The sequence below is a fragment of the Gambusia affinis genome, linkage group LG20 (genome assembly GCF_019740435.1).
Source record: "Gambusia affinis linkage group LG20, SWU_Gaff_1.0, whole genome shotgun sequence".
NCBI lineage: Eukaryota > Metazoa > Chordata > Actinopteri > Cyprinodontiformes > Poeciliidae > Gambusia > Gambusia affinis.
Genome location: NC_057887.1, coordinates 5,882,491 through 5,901,199, shown reverse-complemented (window position 1 = coordinate 5,901,199; position 18,709 = coordinate 5,882,491). Strand labels below are relative to the sequence as shown.

The 18,709-nt window shown below is 40.5% G+C and overlaps 2 protein-coding genes and 1 non-coding gene across 3 annotated transcripts; 1 reads left to right on the top strand and 2 right to left on the bottom strand.

The window, feature by feature from the left end:
- The first annotated feature begins 24 nt into the window (after window positions 1-24).
- Window positions 25-4,252, top strand: mrpl58 (mitochondrial ribosomal protein L58). Its single transcript, XM_044103120.1, has 8 exons — window positions 25-76; window positions 199-206; window positions 282-297; window positions 1,764-1,784; window positions 1,888-1,947; window positions 2,162-2,244; window positions 2,375-2,544; window positions 2,624-4,252. The coding sequence occupies exons 1-8, from the start codon at window positions 25-27 to the stop codon at window positions 2,706-2,708; spliced, it is 495 nt and encodes a 164-aa protein (XP_043959055.1). The 3' UTR covers window positions 2,709-4,252.
- Window positions 4,253-5,302: 1,050 nt separating this feature from the next.
- Window positions 5,303-5,375, bottom strand: trnar-ucg. Its single transcript has one exon. It is a non-coding gene; the product is annotated as a tRNA-Arg (tRNA).
- A 3,843-nt stretch (window positions 5,376-9,218) lies between these two features.
- Window positions 9,219-18,709, bottom strand: LOC122822988 (cerebellar degeneration-related protein 2-like). The gene is made up of 6 exons (XM_044102162.1): window positions 17,996-18,709; window positions 13,387-13,499; window positions 12,056-12,204; window positions 11,664-11,828; window positions 11,375-11,582; window positions 9,219-11,168 (listed from the first exon to the last, which is right to left on the bottom strand). The coding sequence occupies exons 1-6, from the start codon at window positions 18,072-18,074 to the stop codon at window positions 10,398-10,400; spliced, it is 1,485 nt and encodes a 494-aa protein (XP_043958097.1). The 5' UTR covers window positions 18,075-18,709; the 3' UTR covers window positions 9,219-10,397.

Below are 18,709 nucleotides of genomic sequence, written 5' to 3'. Positions count from 1 at the left end.
CATCAAGCTCGTTGATTTGTAACAATGTATCCCGACAACTTCACTGGCTGCAAAAGCTATCTCAGTGCATACCAGGGTAGTAAAATTAAAACACAAACTAAAGTTAGAAATCAGTATTTTGTTGGGTGGAGATTGCGTATTTCCTCCAGTGGAGGTGGAGGGCACGTGTTTCCGGTAGCGTTTCTCCATTGTGTACAGCGGCCTGGGTACTGCACAGGGTAAACACGCTGTCAGTCAGCTGCCAGCGGCCCGGAGTATGTCCTCTGCGTGAGGTGGAGTAGCGGTTTGATTGTCTAGGTAAGGAAGTCTCTTGCAGGTCGAGCTGGCTTGTAGTAAAAGGGTAGCAACAAAAACATCATTCAATGCACCCAAACAAGGCGTCAAAAATGGCGTGTGGGATGAACAGAAGTCGGAAGAGACTGTTTTTATTAATGGTGGCGGATCGGTACATCGGCATAATGAATGGGTCAGAAATGGGAGATTCTGTAATTAGACAGGAAGATTTGAGGAAATAGAGGGAATGCTTTTGAGAAAAAAAAACTAGCAAAGAAAATTAGAAATAGAAGTAACAAGGACGCCCAAGACTGTAGACCGTAGTGAAATTAAAGTTAGGTTGAAGAAAAATGTGTCTAAAATGATACCATAGAGACTAATACTAGTGTTAAAAAAGCTGAATATTCAACACAGTGATTATTATTTCAGTGGAGCATGAAAAATATTGAAATCAGACCTGCAGTATTGCATTTTGCTTATCTTTCCATGAGGAAAATATGTTACACTATTTAAAGAAGTTGTCAAATTTTACTATACTACGGTATATCCATTTAAAAATCTTATTTTTTACATGTAAAAAATATGCTTGCTTAATGCAGGCATGCAATTGTGAATGCACTGTAGTAAATACAGATGTGGATATAGAAAATAATGAGACTGTTAAAATCAAGTCAACATGAACTTCTGTACAGTAGGTGGCGGTATACTCCTTCAATTACAGTTTCCCAGTAAATTAAGAAACGAAAGAAACAGCTTTTTTTTTTTGACAGCAGTTTTTTGGAGAAAAAATACAAAACGACCCGAAGTTGCACCAAAACTCATTAAATAGGAGCTTATTAGCTCATTTGGATAGTTAATATATTAAAAAGTGATCAACTCTTTTATAAATACTCTCATTCAGCAGGGGGCGCTATAATACTTTGCTTTAAAACACCAGAGGAAGAGCATAGACTTTCATCCTCCAATCTGGAAGGTGGCGGTAATGCACCTATAAATTGTTTGCCAACCGCCATAAAAAAAAGAAAAGAAGAAGAAGAACTAGACTTTCATGACCAACATGGCGACCTGCATTATTCGACGCTTATATTCACTTTGCAGTAGTAGCAGTGTAAATGTGAGTCCTCCGCTCGGTAACCTCAGCTATACTAGCTTCAAATTAACCAACAGCAGTTTGTCGAAACTTTATTATGGGACTAGAGGGTCAGACTCTTCGGAGGTACGTAAAATGAAGGACAGCCTTCGTTTATATGAAAAAAAAAATCAATTAGTTATGACTGTACTACCTGTACTAGTTTAATTTGTTCATCAGAAAAATGGTGATGAGTACAAAGCAATTCCCTTCAACTGTAACCTATTGTTGTGTTATGCTCATATTTTGTATGTGTGTGTGTATATATATATATATATATATATATATATATATATATATATATATATATATATATATGTATATGTATATATATACAAATTGACTGTTTTGTCTTCAACAGGACTCACACGTGCACATTCCAGTAGGTAAATGAACCGATGAATCAAACAAGAAAAAGAAAAGTCTGATTGACTTTTTAAAAAAATTTTTTATTTATTTATGTCCGCTCCCTTATTGGGTCATAGAGCGTCTGACTGTGTCCTACAGCAAGAGCAGCGGCCCTGGAGGTCAGCACGTTAATAAAGGTAAACAAATGCTAGTTTTAAAGAGATTGTTGTACAGAGCTTTACCAAAATATGTATACTTCTTGAATTTACTATTTTAGGATCATAGTCTAAGTACTTCCGCAAGACTGTAGCAGAGGTACTTATGGCCCTGTACTTAGGCTATGAAGCCTACAGTTAATCTAAAAGTGTTATTTGAGTGTTTTTGTTCTAACGTCATGACCGTAATCCACAGTCAGCACTAAAGCAGAGGTCCGATTTCACGTGCACACAGCCGACTGGATCCCTGAAGACGTTCGACAGAAAATTGTAGAAAAGGTTTGTTACGTGGCGCGTGTATCTTTTTGTACATCTAGAGAATCACAGACATTACAGCTGTCTATTTTTTATATCTTGTTTTTTTTTTTTTTTTTTTAACATTTCATTTCCACTTGGAAAAACTCCACAGAACAAAAACCGCATCAATAAGGCCGGGGAGCTCCTGGTGACCTCGGAGGTGAGCAGGAGTCAGCAGAGAAACCTCTTGGACTGTCTACAGAAGATCTCCGCCATCGTAGCTGAGGCTAGCGAGAGACGTCGCGAACCGTCAGACGAAGACGTAGCTCTACGAGCAGCCAGGTGATACCCAGTGAAATGAATTGATTTGGGCTTCTGTATATGTTCAAACTGCAAGTTTGTCATTTCATATGTTGCGCAGGATTGAGAAGAGGAACAAAGAGCGACTCAGACAGAAGAAAATCCTTTCATCAGTCAAGAACAGCCGACGAGTGGATTTCGACTGACGATGCAATATTGAGCGATCGTTTTGTAATTCACACTCATCGACCACTTTGTTTTGTGCATATAAGGCATCTAGATGTGAAAAGGAAACGTATAGAAGTTCACAGTAGGCATCAGAATGGGCAAGAACGGGGATTTAAGTGACTTTGACCGTGGCAGGATTGTTGGAGCCAGACGTACCGGTCTCAGTATTTCAGAAACCGCCGAGTTGCTGGGCTTTTCACGCACAACCATCTCCCGGGTCTACAGAGAATGGTCTGAGAAGAGGAAGATGTCTAGCACGCGACAGTCTTGCGGGCGGAAATGCCTCGTCGACGTCAGGGGCCAGATGAAAATGGACCGACTCATTAGAGACGATAGGAAGGCGACGGTAGCTCAGATAACGACCCGCTACAACGAAGGCGTGCAGAATACCATCTCTGAACGCACGGCACGCCGAACTTTGAAACAGATGGGCTACAGCAACAGGAGACCACACCGGGGGCCAGTCTTGACGGCAAAGAACAGGAAGCTACGGCTACAGTTCGCACAGGCTCACCAGAAGTGGACAGTAGCAGATTGGAAAAACGTTGCCTGGTCCAGCGAGACCCGATTTCAGCTGCAGCAGTCAGACGGTCGGATTAAAATTTGGCATGAGCGACAAGAAAGCCTAGATCCGTCCTCCGTGGGATCACCGGTTCAGACTGCTGGTGGTGGTGTAATGGTGTGGGCGATGTTTTCTTGGCACAAATTGGGTCCTTTAGTGCCAATTGAGCATAATTTAAACACAGCAGACTACCTCCGTCTTGTTGCAGACCATGTCCGTCCCTTTATGACCGCGGTGTACCAGTCTGCCGATGGCTACTTCCAGCAGGGGAATGCGCCACATCATAACGCCGAAGTCATCTCAAGCTGGTTTCTTGAGCATAAAAGCGAGTTTGGTGTACTCCAGTTGCCTCCACAGTCAACGGATATCAATCCGATAGAGCACCTGTGGGATGCGGTGGAGCGAGAGATTCGCATTATGGATCCTCAGCCGACAAATCTGCAGCAGCTGAGTGACGCCATCACGCACGTGTGGAGCAAAACCTCCAAAGAATGTTTCAGACATGCTGTTGAGTCTATGACACAGAGGATTGATGCGGTTCTGAAGGCGAACGGGGGTCCAACTAGGTACTAGCAAGGTGCTACAAGTAAAATAGAATGTCATCTTGTGTTTTCCAGTTGCACAAAGAAATTCTGTACCAATAATTTTCTGAATAACCATTTGAAATCAAACTTGGATTTTTTTTTTTCATTGTTTAATGTTTGATTGTGCTACTGTAATAAAATGTTTATTTATGTATTTGAAGGCTTTTCATCTTTGCCACTGGTGACAATAAGTTGAGCAGGTATTGGCCATTTATTGGCTCCTTACTCTACTAAAATAACCAACAAAGAACAATGATGAAAGCAACATATCTGATTTTTCATATGTATTCCTTCCCCCGATGGCTTGTAACATTCCCTTACTCTTGATTTAATGTTAATTTGATTGATAGAATAAACCCTAATTCTGACAAAAATACATATTCTCTGTATCTTAATATAGATCAGCTGCTGCAGTGAAAATGAACAAACATTCATATGTTTTCTTCATGAAAATCTAATATACGTTGCAAATCATGCATGTCCAGTAGACCTTTGTTACAAAATATGTTTTGGGTTTTTTTTTTTTCAAATTGCCTTCATATTTTAATTACTGAAGCCAAAATCCACCATCCTTATTAGAAATCATTTTATGAGGTTTTGTTGAGATGCCAGATTTTACCTTTAGGTAAATAATAATAGTTTTCCTCATTAAATAATAATGCTACACATATCAGCGGGTTTTTTGTTACCGTATAGTTTGTCATTTTGATTCTTCTGTTAGCGTATATGTTTTCAAATGTACGTATTCATTGACAGGAAGATAAGTTTTGTCTGTGTCATGAAATATAGGCGCATATAGATGCTTAGTCTACTTGATAATGTATAGTAGAGACGGTGAATGTTGTTGACGCATATGAGGAGACTGTGAAAAATATATAGCGCATATAAGTATTAATTTCTTTGCATAAAAGCGGAGTGAAAGAAATGGGGGGAAAAAAAAAAAAAAAAGAAGAATTCCATAGCAGAGGATGGTTTCGATCCATCGACCTCTGGGTTATGGGCCCAGCACGCTTCCGCTGCGCCACTCTGCTAGGATACGTATAGATATGTCTTGTGACTTTACTTACACGCATGGAAGCGGACATTGTCATTCGTGTTGACTGATTTTGTGTATTATCCGATATATTTCGTCATATTGTATATAAAGTATATACGCATGTGATGCTTTGGTTTATTTAGATTAGTGTATATCCATGTTGTTTCTACAGTATGGTTTGGTTTTTGTTATAAACTACTGACTAATATGGCATACCAGAAAACCCACTTTACTTGTCGAAAACTAGCAGTATTAACTCTTCGTCTTAGTCTTACGATACTAGCAGTATTGACTCTAAACCTTAGTCTTACGGAGTCGTTAGCTATGGTCCATAACAAGGATGCTAGACTGCTTTACCTGAAGCAGAGAATATTTCTGTTCGCAAAAAGACGACCACGAAGGGACTCGAACCCTCAATCTTCTGATCCGAAGTCAGACGCCTTATCCATTAGGCCACGCGGTCTGCCTGTTCGCTAGGTCTCGGGTTTCACTAGAGATACGTGAACATGGAGGTTTTATATACGATGAATTTTTCTGTTGTGATTACATCTGAGCCAAAACGTCATTCAAACTCACCGAGTCCTGAAAAATAAAACTGGCCACCACATAATATGCTTTTACTTGTATTTGAGTGCTGAAAGCATAATTTTGAAGATATTTTGAGTTGTGTCAGTTTACATAGTATTGAAATGCCTTAATTTCTTTTCTTGAAAACAGACTCATGTCTTTGTTTCTTCACATTTTACGTAAATAACCACTTATTGTAACCCCACACGTCTAGATTTTTTTTTTTTTACAATTCAGCCCCACACAAAAACACACAAAAACGATAAATGCATTTGCCTTGTTCTTTATTAATAGATGTTCCATCATGATATGAAGTAATAATGAGTTAATCTAAACGATGGCGGCAATACAACGGAATATTGCAAATCATTAAAACAAGGTAGTATATATATATATATATATATATATAATATATATATATATATATATATATATATATATATATATATATATATATATATATATATATATATATATATATATATATATATATATATATATATATATATATATATATATATATAAACATATAAAGAAAAACTAAAATAAAGACTGAAAATTGTCAGATAGCAAATGGCGTTGCGTTCAAGTGCAGTACAGAGTAAAACTCCACAGGGCCATAAGCCTTGGAGTAGCATGGGTTTGTCAACACAAAAATTCTCCTTGCTGCCCTTTAGTCATATTTAGCTCTAATTATGCTAAAGTAGACAACACTGTATCATTAAACTCCTAAAAACTGTAAACTAATCTTAATAATCATCCAGCCTCCGTTTTGTCTTAAAGCCTTACAGACCAGTGAGTCACATATTACGTCTAGAATAGTTTCAGGCATGGTTATGTTGATAGTGTGGGTGAGGAGTTGGACACAAAAAATGTTAGTTAGAACAACATTCATTATAACAAAGCTGTATATATAGAAGGTTACCAGAAAAAAGGCATTGCAGATTGCGTAGGAGGTGCAGTGTGTTGCAGGTTATCATAATAAGAGTTTGGTAAGACTGCTAGGTGTTAGATAGAACCCTGGTTTGAAGCCTTTATGCTCATTATACATCAGCTACACAGTGTGTCTGTCAAGAGTAAATTGAAGCAAAACCTCTCTAATATTTTTGTTATATTTAAAAAAAAAAAACTCTATAGAATATCTCCAGAGATTAAAAATGTAGAGTGTTTGTCACATGCAATCTACCATCTCCCCCCCAACCAATGACAACAGAATCTTTGTCATTGCCACCCAAACATCTGGCAAGTGAGTTGCAGCACTGAATCCAACAACTGCCTGTCCCTACTGTATTTAAATAGCCTGGTAGACTATTTCTACACGAACTCAAGAGTGTTTTCAGAAATACGGTTTGTGGTTTATACAATAAACATGAGAGTTACTGTAGAGCACAGCCAGCAGGTAGCATTGAGGAACTTTAAAGAAGCGCAAACTGTGGTTCAACATTAAACTTTCTATCTAATTTACTCTGTTTACATGGTTCTACATTAGTGTAGTGTGAGAGAGTAGTGAGAAAAAACTTTGTAATGCCACTTCATGCAAGATTACTCTATTTTTTCCCCCACAGTTTTATTTTACATTTACAGATTATCCTAAACTCTTTGTCTAGATTTTATTTTTTCTGCTATAACATTCTGGACATTTGAGAACAAAATACTCATCTTAAAACAGTCTTGACTGGTGAAACGAATTTGGATATTCTGTTTCAGAGCGTCTTTAACATCTGGATTAATTTAGAGCAGATTTATTTCAAAATCTTTTATTCTTCTACTTGCCATATGACAGAAATATCATATAACACATGAAAATTTGATAATTAGTAAACAATATTTCACTCAGAAACAAAGTCCCAAAATAGCACTTTTGTGGCTTTGCTTGGCATTTAATACAATCTAATTAAAAGACAAAAGGCCCAGTTCGACCTGAATTCAAATTTGCCAAAAGACCAGTGAGTGAAATAGTGTGTATAATCAGTGAATAGGTTGAGAATCAAAACACTGGTGGATAAAATGCTAAAATGTCAATGTGATGTGGCAAGTCAAAGACAGATTGTTCATTACTTCACTATTTTTATTTCACCTTTATTAATAGAAGCATATCTCACTGAGACGGGATGGAGTCATCGTCAAGGGCAACCTGTTTGGATCAAGAATCTAGTTGGATTGCATTCATTAATCATAACTTAACCCAAAAAAATAAAAAAAAATATTGATTCTGTTTTACCCATGCCTTTTCAGACCTGGAAAATAGTAAAAAAAATAAAAAATAAATGAATAAATAAATAAGTTCCATACCCTAACTTTTCCAAAATGTTCAAGTCTGTGAAAGAGCTCTTCTTACAATTTGTAATAAAAACCAGGTTTTCCCAAGCACCACCATGTTGACAGACATTTTAAGTGTTGTTCAACAAGCCTATGCTTTTTCAGTTTATGTAAAAACCAAAAAAAGTTCATTTCTTAGCACTGTATGTTTATTTGAAGTATGTAGGCTGCTCTCAATGGAAAAAAAAACCCTCTTTACTTGCTCTTTTGACCAAGAGTATCCAATTATACCTTTAGCTAACACAAATAAACCCAGAAAGTCCAAAATGTGGTGAAGTACATAACTATTGGCTTGTGTTGCTAACAGCAGTCACTAAGCATCCAACTTAATCATTCTCACCGTTTTTTCCAATTTGAAAATTGGTTGGGCATCTATAGATGAACACCAGCGTAATTTGTCATCTGGAAAAGGAAAAAAGAGAGAGCTAAAAGCTTAGGTTTTAATGAATTACGCTGCGTTATAGTGATCATTTATGTGATACGGATGTTAGAACTCACCTTTGCTCAGAATGGTGGAAAATTAACTTTACGAATCCGTTTAGCTACCGCTAACATAAAAACAAGCTAGGCTAACTTTAGCTTGTAATCGTAATCAAAAGGTAAAACCATCCTGTCTCTGTTTTAGGGGGATTAATTGGAATGCTGTGTGAAGCTTACAGTTGGTAAGTGGGAGATATCCCACCAATACTGACCTGAAAATCCAAAATGGCTGCCACAGGTATAAACATAGAGTAAGGTGAAGCCACAAACCGCTTCCTGCTCTTTAATGGTTTGGATTTCTTTTAACCTTGAGCACATACAGTGCTGTACATATTTCTTTAGTATTTCAATTTGCAAAAGGCTATAAATATATTGTAATTAACGCCTTTCAGTAAGAATTATTATCATCATCAATAGTATAGTAAGTATCCTGGTCATGGAGCTCAAAAACTAGCAAGCCCAACTTGTTTTCTAGCTAGGAACTGGAATTTAAGTACATCAGGTGGGACATTATTCACGAACTGAATTCTTATCCGGACCTGAATCAAAGTTCTGATTTCAGAGGCAAGTGGAAATATTTACAGAGGGAACAAAAATGAGCAGAGAACTGTAAAACGGAACATTTGATTGAGTTGAGAACGCTTTGCAGCTGTCTATCCCTGAGCATGGTGCCGAGAGTGGGAATCAGTTCATGTCCACTGTGGAATATAAAACACCCATGTCACGATAACTGTATATTGTAGCCAGACAGTCCTTTCCTTCATGTTAACTCAAACGTAGTTTTATATGTCAAAGTGGGAACAAAATGAAGCAGCTGAAGAGAATGAAGACACTCTCCCCCTGCCCCATGAACTTAAAAACAAAACATCAAAATAGCTCATCTTCACTGTAATTAAGACAAAGACATATGCAGAAGTTAAGACACAGATACACAGGCAGGTATGATTTCGCCCAAAAGTGACCTAAAAGTCCGGTTCACTTTGGAAAATGGATTCCCTTTTATTCAGATCAATGTAGCCACTTGGTTTACCTGCAGAAAGCTCAGGACCAAGTAAGACTAATCACATCCTTATCTAAACGTAGCTAAAAAAAAAATTTTTAGCAGCGCTGACAGAATTAGCGTAGCATGTTATGGAGAGCGCCTCCATCTCAAAACGCAGGCAGCACAGTGGTTTGAAATGCCCCGGCTTGCAAAAGTATTCACTCCCCTTGACCTGTTTCACATTAGGTCAACACGACCACAGCAGATGTCGCTGCATTTAATTGGGATTTTGTAGGACAAATCAAGAGCAAGACATATGACTGGGAAGCGGACAAAAAAAAAACAACAACAACAAACAAACAAAAAAAGGGAAATATTTTTCAATTTACAATAAAAAAAACCAAAAACTGAATCTTGAAGCTGATTCTCCGAACAGACGTCAGATTAGCAGTCAGGTTTTATCTTTAAAAAATATAGAAAGAAAACCTTCATCATTTTCACAATTAAAAAACAACATTGTTTTGGTCTACTGCATAAAATCCCAATAAAATGCAATTATGGTTGAAACGCTGTATGGTTTTGCCTTTATATGGCTAAACCATACAAAGCATCTTACAGGTTGATCCTCCTGTAAGATCAACCTCTTCTTACAGGAAGTACATAAATATGAGTCAAGCTTGTTTAGTAGTAAACAGATTTGGCTTCAGTTAATGTTACATTTGCTTTCCACCCCTCCAAAAGAAACTTTATTTGTCTTATTTGATTTAAACCTGAATCTAGGGTGCAAAACTGAAACATTTTGCCAGCTATGGTATTATATTTGTAATATTGTAGAGTAAGTAAGGCTGTCAAATTATCCCACAAATCTTTTTTTTCCTCCCTGTAATTTCAATTAAATAAGAGAATGGAGAAGAATAAGATGTAACAGATTCTATTCATTTTCTGGAAGGCTCACTAGGTTGGGAGCCATGCACTTCAGATTGGGTTGACTTTCTGCTGGGGTTAGCTTAGCTTAGCTCTGGAAGAAATTAACACTTTAGTTGTAGTAGCAGGGCCCTCTATAAGATTGCGTACACTAGGCGAGCCCCTTGTTCACATAGAGCACCAAAATCTTCATCAGTACAGTCGATGTTGACTTTAGTGTTTACTTGATTTGCCTGATTTGCCCGATTTGCTCGTTTTGGCGGCTTTGGTAGCTTTGATGTCCATTTTGGTCTTCTGGATGCGCGAAAAGATCTCCTTAAAAAGAGCCTTGTACTCCGGAGTGTTCTGCCCCAGCCGCCTATCCACCGCCTCCACCTGCTTGCCGATGCTCTCCATGGCTTCGGGAGTGGAGGGGGACTGGGTGGGCGTCGGGGGAGGCGCCGGGACGGGGCCCATGGCGCAGTCTTTCATGGACGGGTCGCGGGAGACGGGACGGGAAGTCTGGACGCCGGCGTGGCACAGGCTCTCCTCGTGCCGCCTGCACTTCCCCAGCAGCTCCTCGTACTTCTCCAGCAGGGCGTGGTACTGCTCGTCCACCTCCCTGAGGATGGACATCCCCCTCTTCCTCACGCTGTTGGCGTGGAGGGCATAGCTGCCTCTCCTATGGCCGGACGCGTCCCGCGCCACGATGGCGTTGAGCGCCGTGTCGCTGCAGCTTTTCCTCACGGGGCTGGACTCCGGCAGCTGCTCGCCTCCGACGCCGCCTCCGCCCTCAGTCTCCTCCCGCACGCCGCCGCCGCCCGCGTTGCCCTCCTCCGCTTCCAGGAACGTGTCGGTTTCCGGGGTGATGCTGAGGACGGTCTGGGTCAGGGTGACGCCGTCGTCCTCGCCGCTCAGGAGGAAAGTCCGCGCGCGGCGGAGCTGCTGCAGCTCCTGCAGCTCCACCTCCAGCTCCCGCACGCGAGCCTGGCAGCTCTCAGCGTCCTGTCAGGAAGCAAAACAGAGAGAAAGAGAGAGAAACCCTGATGAACTCACCGCTTAGCTCTGGCAAAAAAAAAAAAAAAAAAGCAGATCTTTCTTTGGTCTTTTTCTCATCAGAAATATTTACATTTCTTGCCAGCTGTGCTAGCTTGTGGAGCAAAGCAGCTCGATAAAGAAAAAAAGAAAAAGCAATCGTTTCGCTTCTCTACCTGCACCCGCGTCTGCAGCCGGGAGAACTCTGCGATCAGGAGGTTGCACTCCTTCTCCACCCCCTCCCTCCGACCCCTCTCAGTCCGGACGGCGGCTCTCAGCGCCGACACCGCCTCCCTCAGGTGCCGATTGTCCTCCTCACACGGCTGACTCTTGGCGTCCAGCGTGAAGCTCTCGGCCCGGCCCACTACAAACTCATCCTCGTACCTGACAGGAAAACCACTGGAGTTTCACTCTTTTTGTCCCGCTGGGGTTTATGTGTTTATTGATTGTACAGAAAACACCCACCTGGGCGCGGTGCAGAGCTCCCGCAGGCACGGGAACGAGTGGATGGTCTTGCGTCGCTCCCTCTTCTCCCTCCTGACTCGGAGCTGCTCCATCGAGCGGAGCTGCTCCACCTGCGCCGACAGAGACTCCACCTGGTTCTGCAGAGTCTCAATGGTGCCCGTCAAGCTGGGGCAGAAGAAAAACAACAAGGGCACACAGCTTAGGGCTGAAACGCTTAATCAGATTAATCACTATTGAAATGAAATCATTATTGGACACTTTAATTGGGATGAAACAACTGAAGTGCAAAAACTTTCAATTTTTTTTAATTGGAAGCTTTCTGTGGCTTTACATTAAAGGCTAATAAAAAGGAATGATCAAAGCAGGTCAGGCGAGCGCTCCGTCCTTCACACCTCTCGATCTTTTGCTGCGAGGCTCTGCTGTCCCTGACCAGCGTGTGGTTGGTGCGCTCCAGTTCCCTGGCCGTGCCGTCCAGCTGCTCGTACACTTTGGCGTGTTGCTCGTTCATGTCCCGAAGGACCTCCAGCTGCTTGGTCAGGTACTAGGGAGCCAAACACAAATGCCGACGTGACAGAAATAACAGCGATAATTTGACTTGGGCACATTTTTCCATTTCTAAAACGTCAACTTAAAACATTTAAAAACACAACTCAGGCACTGCCAGCAAACATGGCTGCTCTTATGTGAGCAAAAAGGCAAGATGTGTGAGAGGGGTGACGTAGAAGCAGAAAAAACTGTCGCTAAGTTCGTGATGCTAACACTGAGAGGGCCTTGCTAATATATAAGTACCTCTTGGTGAAGTGGTTTCATGTGACAGACCAACATTTTTTACTAATAAAAATCTAAAAAATGTGGATTGCATTTTGATTCTGAACACCGCCAGAGGACGACGCGGAGGATCTACAGTGGGTTTTTTTTTTTTGTTTGGATACGTGTCAAAAAGTTACATCTTGGCCTCATTTGATCAGTGCAGTAAATCAATAAACTCTTGTATCTACAAAAAAGAAAAAAAAATACTTAAAGTTCCCATGTCTTATGCTACATTTTGACCTGGTTAGGATAATGACTCATAACCTAACCCTGCTTTGAACTTGTACTCCGTCTGCTGATGCTGTTTGGTCACTAATTTTCTAACATTTCCTTCACAAAACAGCTGGATTTATAATGAGCTTAAAATTAGCAAACTTGTGCAGGTAGTTGGTCGCGCTGGATATTACTTAGGAGTTTCGTGCTAAAGGGGACTGATAACAAATGTATGCAGCGTTTTTATTAGTACAAAAAGGATCATAGAAGAAACATAACTTAACTTTCACAGTTGTGCGCAACTTTGTGTCGGTTTATCCTTATAAAATACGTTGAAATTCAAGGCTGTAACGCCACATTTCTGTCAAGGTGAGCGCCCTCTAGTCTTTTGTGATTTCATCTGTGGTGGTTACAGGCAGACGAAACTGCATCAAAATCAAACCACTCCTTCTAGGAACCTTGCTTTTTATCCTCAGTGGTTGTAGTCCAAGCTTTTTTACTTGCATATTTTGCCAGGTTTATTGTGCTGAATCCAGTTGGATTGATATCCCGTTCCTGCCATTAGACGCAAGTAGAAAACAAACAACAACCAAAAAGGGGGGGCCAACGTGTTGATTTCACACGTGTGATTAGTGCGTGGGGTGGTGCGATATTTGTTGAGTTTTTGACCAATCCTTGGACAGAAACTCGAGGTCCGTACCTCAATCTCTTGCACTTGTTCCTCATTAGTGATGTACATCTGCTGCAAAGAGTCCTCCAACTCTTTGTTCCTCTCCAGTAAAGTCTTCCCCAGCTCTGCTGCTAGGTGGAGATCTGAGAAACAAAGGGAATCCACTGAATAAAGGGAGCCAGATTAAAAGAAATCTGGAAGAAAAAAAAAAAGTGAATGACGAATGAATGAATTAATATTTATGCCACCAAATGAAAGGCAGAGGAAGATAGATTGTGGACTATTCTGGAAGTAAGATACTAAATATAGCAGAATAATTTACATTCTCACTGCCAGAGTTAATGGTCCACATTGCCCCATTTTAGGCCAGCGAATAATAGAGTTCGGGATGATCAAACGGGTCGCCACGCCGCCTTCGTTCTGCAGCGACGCGGCTCAGTTATAGGAGAAAGGCAGAGAGCCAGACCTCTTCTCTTCCCGCACGAAGGTCAGGCACTGGTGCCAAAATAATTTCTCTCTCTGCTGAGATGCAGCGCAGCGAGACGCTGGAGACTGTGATGAAAGTTTAAAATAAAAGTCTTCTCTTGGCAACGTTTCCATTTAGGCGCACACCGAGCTAATGTCCATCCAAAGTAAGATGAGTCACTGTCGTCGTTCTCTGTTCTGGCTGCGGTCTGACTCAGCGGACCTGGTGGCCCACATTGCCGGACGTCAGCAAGATGTGGACTGCAGCATCTCTGGAAGAAGAAGAAGAAAAGAAAAAAAAAAAAGAGCGCCAGAGGACATGGCTTATACATTCCTGCTCCCGATGCTAATAAGGAGTGGCGAACATTGGCTTGTACTTGTCTAGTACTTTTCATGAGGGAATGACGCAGACGGCAACATGGATGTTTCTACTTTGGTTGTTTATTAGTAACCAGGAGCAGCAGTAACCCCACTAACTCCTCCAATAATTATTTTGCCTGATATATCGAAATATATCACATCTATGATGTGCGCAGAATGCATCACCGTTGTCCAGATAATGAAAGAAATGGAAAAAAAAACAACTCATAAAACCCTAATTGCAATATTTGGCAACAGTTTCACATTTTCACGTTTACTTGACGTTGTGAGAAAAAAAAAAAGAGTCTTCAACTATGATCAATTTCTGTTCAGCAGGAATAAAGTTACTAAATGTTACTAGATGTTACATTTAGGAACTTCACATCCAGTACCAACTCCACCAACTGGAACAAAAGAAACAACAGATACTAAATTTGTGGTCATGTCTTCAATTGCCCCAAGTTGTTATAGAGACGAAATTAACAAAACACTTTGTAACAACAACAGTCAAACGGGGGGGTACAGAGGAGAAGAGAAACGAAAAGAAAGGGAACCAACTAGGCAAGAAAACAAGGTTGCAAATCAATCTTTGTCGCCCAGCACAGACCTGAAAGTGACCCACACAGGATGATGTCACACAGGGTGGAGACCCTTTCGTTTTTACACCATGTGTGAAGATCTGGGACCCTCCCTGAGATGAGCAGAGAGCGTCTCCGTAACCTCTAAAAACCCTGCTTCCCCATAACCTACAGCGACGACGTGATACGCCACACAAAACCATTAATTTTTGTTTCCAGTCAGCGGATCCACTCGTAGAAGTGAGTTGTCGGTTTTACACGTAAATATCTCGAATGTCTTCCACAGCTGTGTTGTCTCGGTAGGTGCGTATCACCCGTGAGATTCAACGGAATGTGGAAAACAGAACTTCTAGTGTTTCCACTTTCCTTTGCTACAGACACTGTAGACTACAGACATTTCTTGTCGGGCAAGAAATGTTACAATCAAATGAAAGCTAAGCCAAAACCTAATCATTCTCAGTATCCGTGGATTTAGATCTTGGACAAAGGTCTGTCGTAATGAGCAATAAATCAATCAATTGCATGATAAATTGAATCAAGCATAATAATTTCCATTTGTGCTATTTATCGTTCGCCTCTTTTCTGAAAAAAAAAAAGAAAAAAAAGGAAAACAAAAGTCTTCAGTACGGTGCATTGGTCTTTTTTAAAGGACTTCACAATTTATTTTATTCGTTGTTTCAGTCGGGTTGTTTATTTTGTATAAAAACATCTTCCAGTTCTAGTGTTACATGTTCATTAGTATTTAAAGTCTATCGACCTTGGAGAACGTGTTCGTGCATTATTCTGCTATTACAATTATATTACATGAAAATGACCGCTAAACGACAATATTATCATTTATTGCGATAACGTCTGGGCCAATTTATCGTCCGACAAAGTTTGTTATCGCAACAGGCTTCAATTAACCTCAGGCAATGCTATTTCATTAGTTTAGTTGTTATCCAGAAGCTCATGACATCTGTTTTTATCCTAATCAGATTACAGTTGCTAAGCAAGAAAACAGTGAGAAAAGTCTGGTAACTTTAAGGATTTTTGACCCAATATTTCAAATCAATTAACAAAATAAATAAATTGATCCAGAAACAAAACAAAACCCACTAAGAATTGTATTCTTCCTAAATTGGAGCATAATTCAATTAATCCCACGCAGCCGCAAAGTTAGCCTTGAACTATCTGCGATTGTAAAAAAAACAACAAAAAAACAAAAAACGAAATCTGATGAGCGTTGGGTCTAAATAACACCGATGCCTGTCTGCCTGACGACAAGGTGACACAATGACAGCGGTGTTCCTTACTGACACTGGCATTTAGAAATGTCACCCGGGCAGTCAGCACTTTGAAGCCCAGCGTTGCTCCATCAACTCCGACATCCTCTCTGCTCCATCAGACACAGCTTCGCTGCGGGTTTTGTTTTGTCGTTTCAATTTTCATCTCAATATTATTATTTTAATTTATTAATTTAATTTATTTATCCAGTTCCATTTGGTTCTTCTTTATTTTCTACGCTCCTGTAAATAAATAAAGGCTCCTCGAGTATCTATTCTTGTGTCGGAAACAGTGGGTTTGAAAGTCCACGCGCGTGCTCGTGTGTGTGCACGTGCAAATTCCCAACATCAGCACCATTTCAGCAGAGCCACAGAAAATGCTCCAATATAATTAGCCGGTACTACAACAGGGAGACGGAGAGTTGGAGGAAGACGGGAAACGAAGTGAGTGGTGCGGAGAACTTGATGACTCACCAATCACTTCAATTAGGTCCTAGAAAACATCTGAGCGCGCGGTCGGTGCGAGCATATAGCAAACCGAATGACCGGTAAGCTTCAGAGTACCACGATACGTATTCTAGACTGATATAATTCGATTAAAGTAATGGAATCGAAACAATATAACCGATAGAAAGTCGTGGGATGGAGGCCTTGAATGGAAAGAGCTTTGAACGATTTTAAATTAGGTTCCAACACCAGGACTTAAAAGAAAACCTCTCACTAGCTGCATTTGAATTCACCATAGAATTGCGTAAATTGATATTACGGAAATAAATTTGCTTACTGGAAACATGCCGATTTAAAAAAAAACAACAACATGTTTTTGCGCTAGCATTAGGTAGTGCTTCAGACATGAAATAGATGCTTTTGTACAACTGAAATGGAAACATTCTTTCTCGCCACATCAGTCACGTGATGAATTACTGGCAAAAACCACGAAGAAGACGACAGGAAGTATTTTTTCTTCGTGGTTTGTTTTGTTTTGTTGGGTTATTTTTTCCCACCATATAGTCACCGCCTTAAAATAATGAGCCAAGTAATTTTTAGACAAATATGATTTTAGAAAAAATAAAAATAAAAATCTATCACCTCTTTCTGCACAAAAGGTGAATTAGGCCAACAACAAAAAAAGACTATTTTAAGAAGATACTCCAATCAAAAGTGGTGATGGGATGCCTGTGAAATGTTATAAGAAAAAGTTTGTTAGTAGTATAATAGGGTTGACAATACTTATGCTAATGGTGATTCTGGCTTAAAACAATTGTTTCTAAACTTGAGAATTCTCTTGCCACTAAATAAATGTAATTATATTAAAGTTTTTAAAGAAATTCTGCAAACGGAATAAAACATTCAATTATTTTAATACTTCTTTTATCCTTACAAGAGGCGGCAGTAAATGTGGCTACCATCTAGCAGTCTATATTAAATATTCAAAATTGTTTATCCTTCACAATTATTGTGTCCTTAATAAATAATAATAATAATAATAATAATAATAATAATAATAATAATAATAATAATAATAATAAAGCATTTCAAAACAAATCCTTCACTGCTATTCTTGGACTATTTAAGGTCTACCTATAAGGATGTCTCCATGTTATTGATTCCAATAAACATAAATCTCTTAGATCAAAATGAGGCTGCAAAGTAAATGTTCTCCAAAATATAAAGAAGCTGTTAGGAGTCAATATTTGAATAGATGTCAGCTGACTTAACCCTGTAGTTTTGTCACTTGAATAGATGCTGACCATGTGAAGGCCTTTCCTTACTTGGCATGCTGTCAATGCATTGTTGTTAAAGAAGAAGAAGCTTCTGCAACGTGAATTCCCTGTTAGCATTAAAGCTCCAAGTGACATCTCTGCCTCGGCCTGGGGTGCTCCACAGAGAGCCTTTGTTCAGCTGCCGGCCGGCGGTGCCAAGCCCCGGCTGAAGGAGGGGATGCTGCGGTCGGTCGGTGTTATGTCTTACCCTGCTCCAGGTCTTGCTGGTCGTACCACGGCTCTTCTTCTTCGGTGACGAATTCCTCCATTCTCCCTGAGCTGAGCATGGGTGTCCCGCTCCGTCCGAACAGTGAACGAATAATAAAACCCCTCAGAAATGAGTCCGTCAACGCCTCTATTCTCCTGACGGGAACAATAACCCACTCCAACGGCGGAGGAGGCGGCGGCAGAAAGGAGTCTCGGAGCAGAGCAGCGGTCCTCTCCCTGGAGCTGCTCCCCGGCAGGCTCTCCCTCTCCCTCCCTCTCTTTCAGTGAGGGAGTGTGGCTTTACGTGTTTCCTCTCTCCTTCCGCTTCTCTGCTGCTCCCTTCAGTCGCATCCCCTCTACACATGAACCCAGCAGCACCGGCCCATCCCGGAGCCCCGGCCAGCCGACACAGCTGCTGCAGCTGCTGCTGCAGCTGCGGTTGCTACAGAGACGTGGCAGGGATATTGCGACAGCCGCCACTTCCTTTCTCCCCGTCTTCTGATCTGATCAGCTACACACTCGCGATGCCTTCACGTGCAGCTCGTATAGGCCGCGCTTTTGTCTCCACTCAAGCGAGCAAAACGGACACGAAGACAGAGATAATATTGTCCGCGAGATCCTATTAGTGTGAAACTAATTTACTACAACGGATTTTGTTTTTTTAAAGCTGACATCTGACCAAAAAACATATATATAATAAAACTAAATCTAAACC

What these genes read in the sequence shown, in the direction of transcription:
- LOC122822988 (XM_044102162.1), bottom strand. Translation starts at nt 18,074, where the DNA reads ATGCTCAGCTCAGGGAGAATGGAGGAATTCGTCACCGAAGAAGAAGAG. An exon ending in AACAAGTGCAAGAGATTGAG is followed by an intron (nt 12,205 to 13,386) that starts GTACGGACCTCG and finishes TTGGCTCCCTAG; the next exon opens with TACCTGACCAAGCAGCTGGA. An exon ending in GGCTGCAGACGCGGGTGCAG is followed by an intron (nt 11,169 to 11,374) that starts GTAGAGAAGCGA and finishes GCTTCCTGACAG; the next exon opens with GACGCTGAGAGCTGCCAGGC.
- mrpl58 (XM_044103120.1), top strand. Translation starts at nt 25, where the DNA reads ATGTATCCCGACAACTTCACTGGCTGCAAAAGCTATCTCAGTGCATAC. An exon ending in GACAGAAAATTGTAGAAAAG is followed by an intron (nt 2,245 to 2,374) that starts GTTTGTTACGTG and finishes AAAACTCCACAG; the next exon opens with AACAAAAACCGCATCAATAA. An exon ending in GTAGCTCTACGAGCAGCCAG is followed by an intron (nt 2,545 to 2,623) that starts GTGATACCCAGT and finishes TATGTTGCGCAG; the next exon opens with GATTGAGAAGAGGAACAAAG.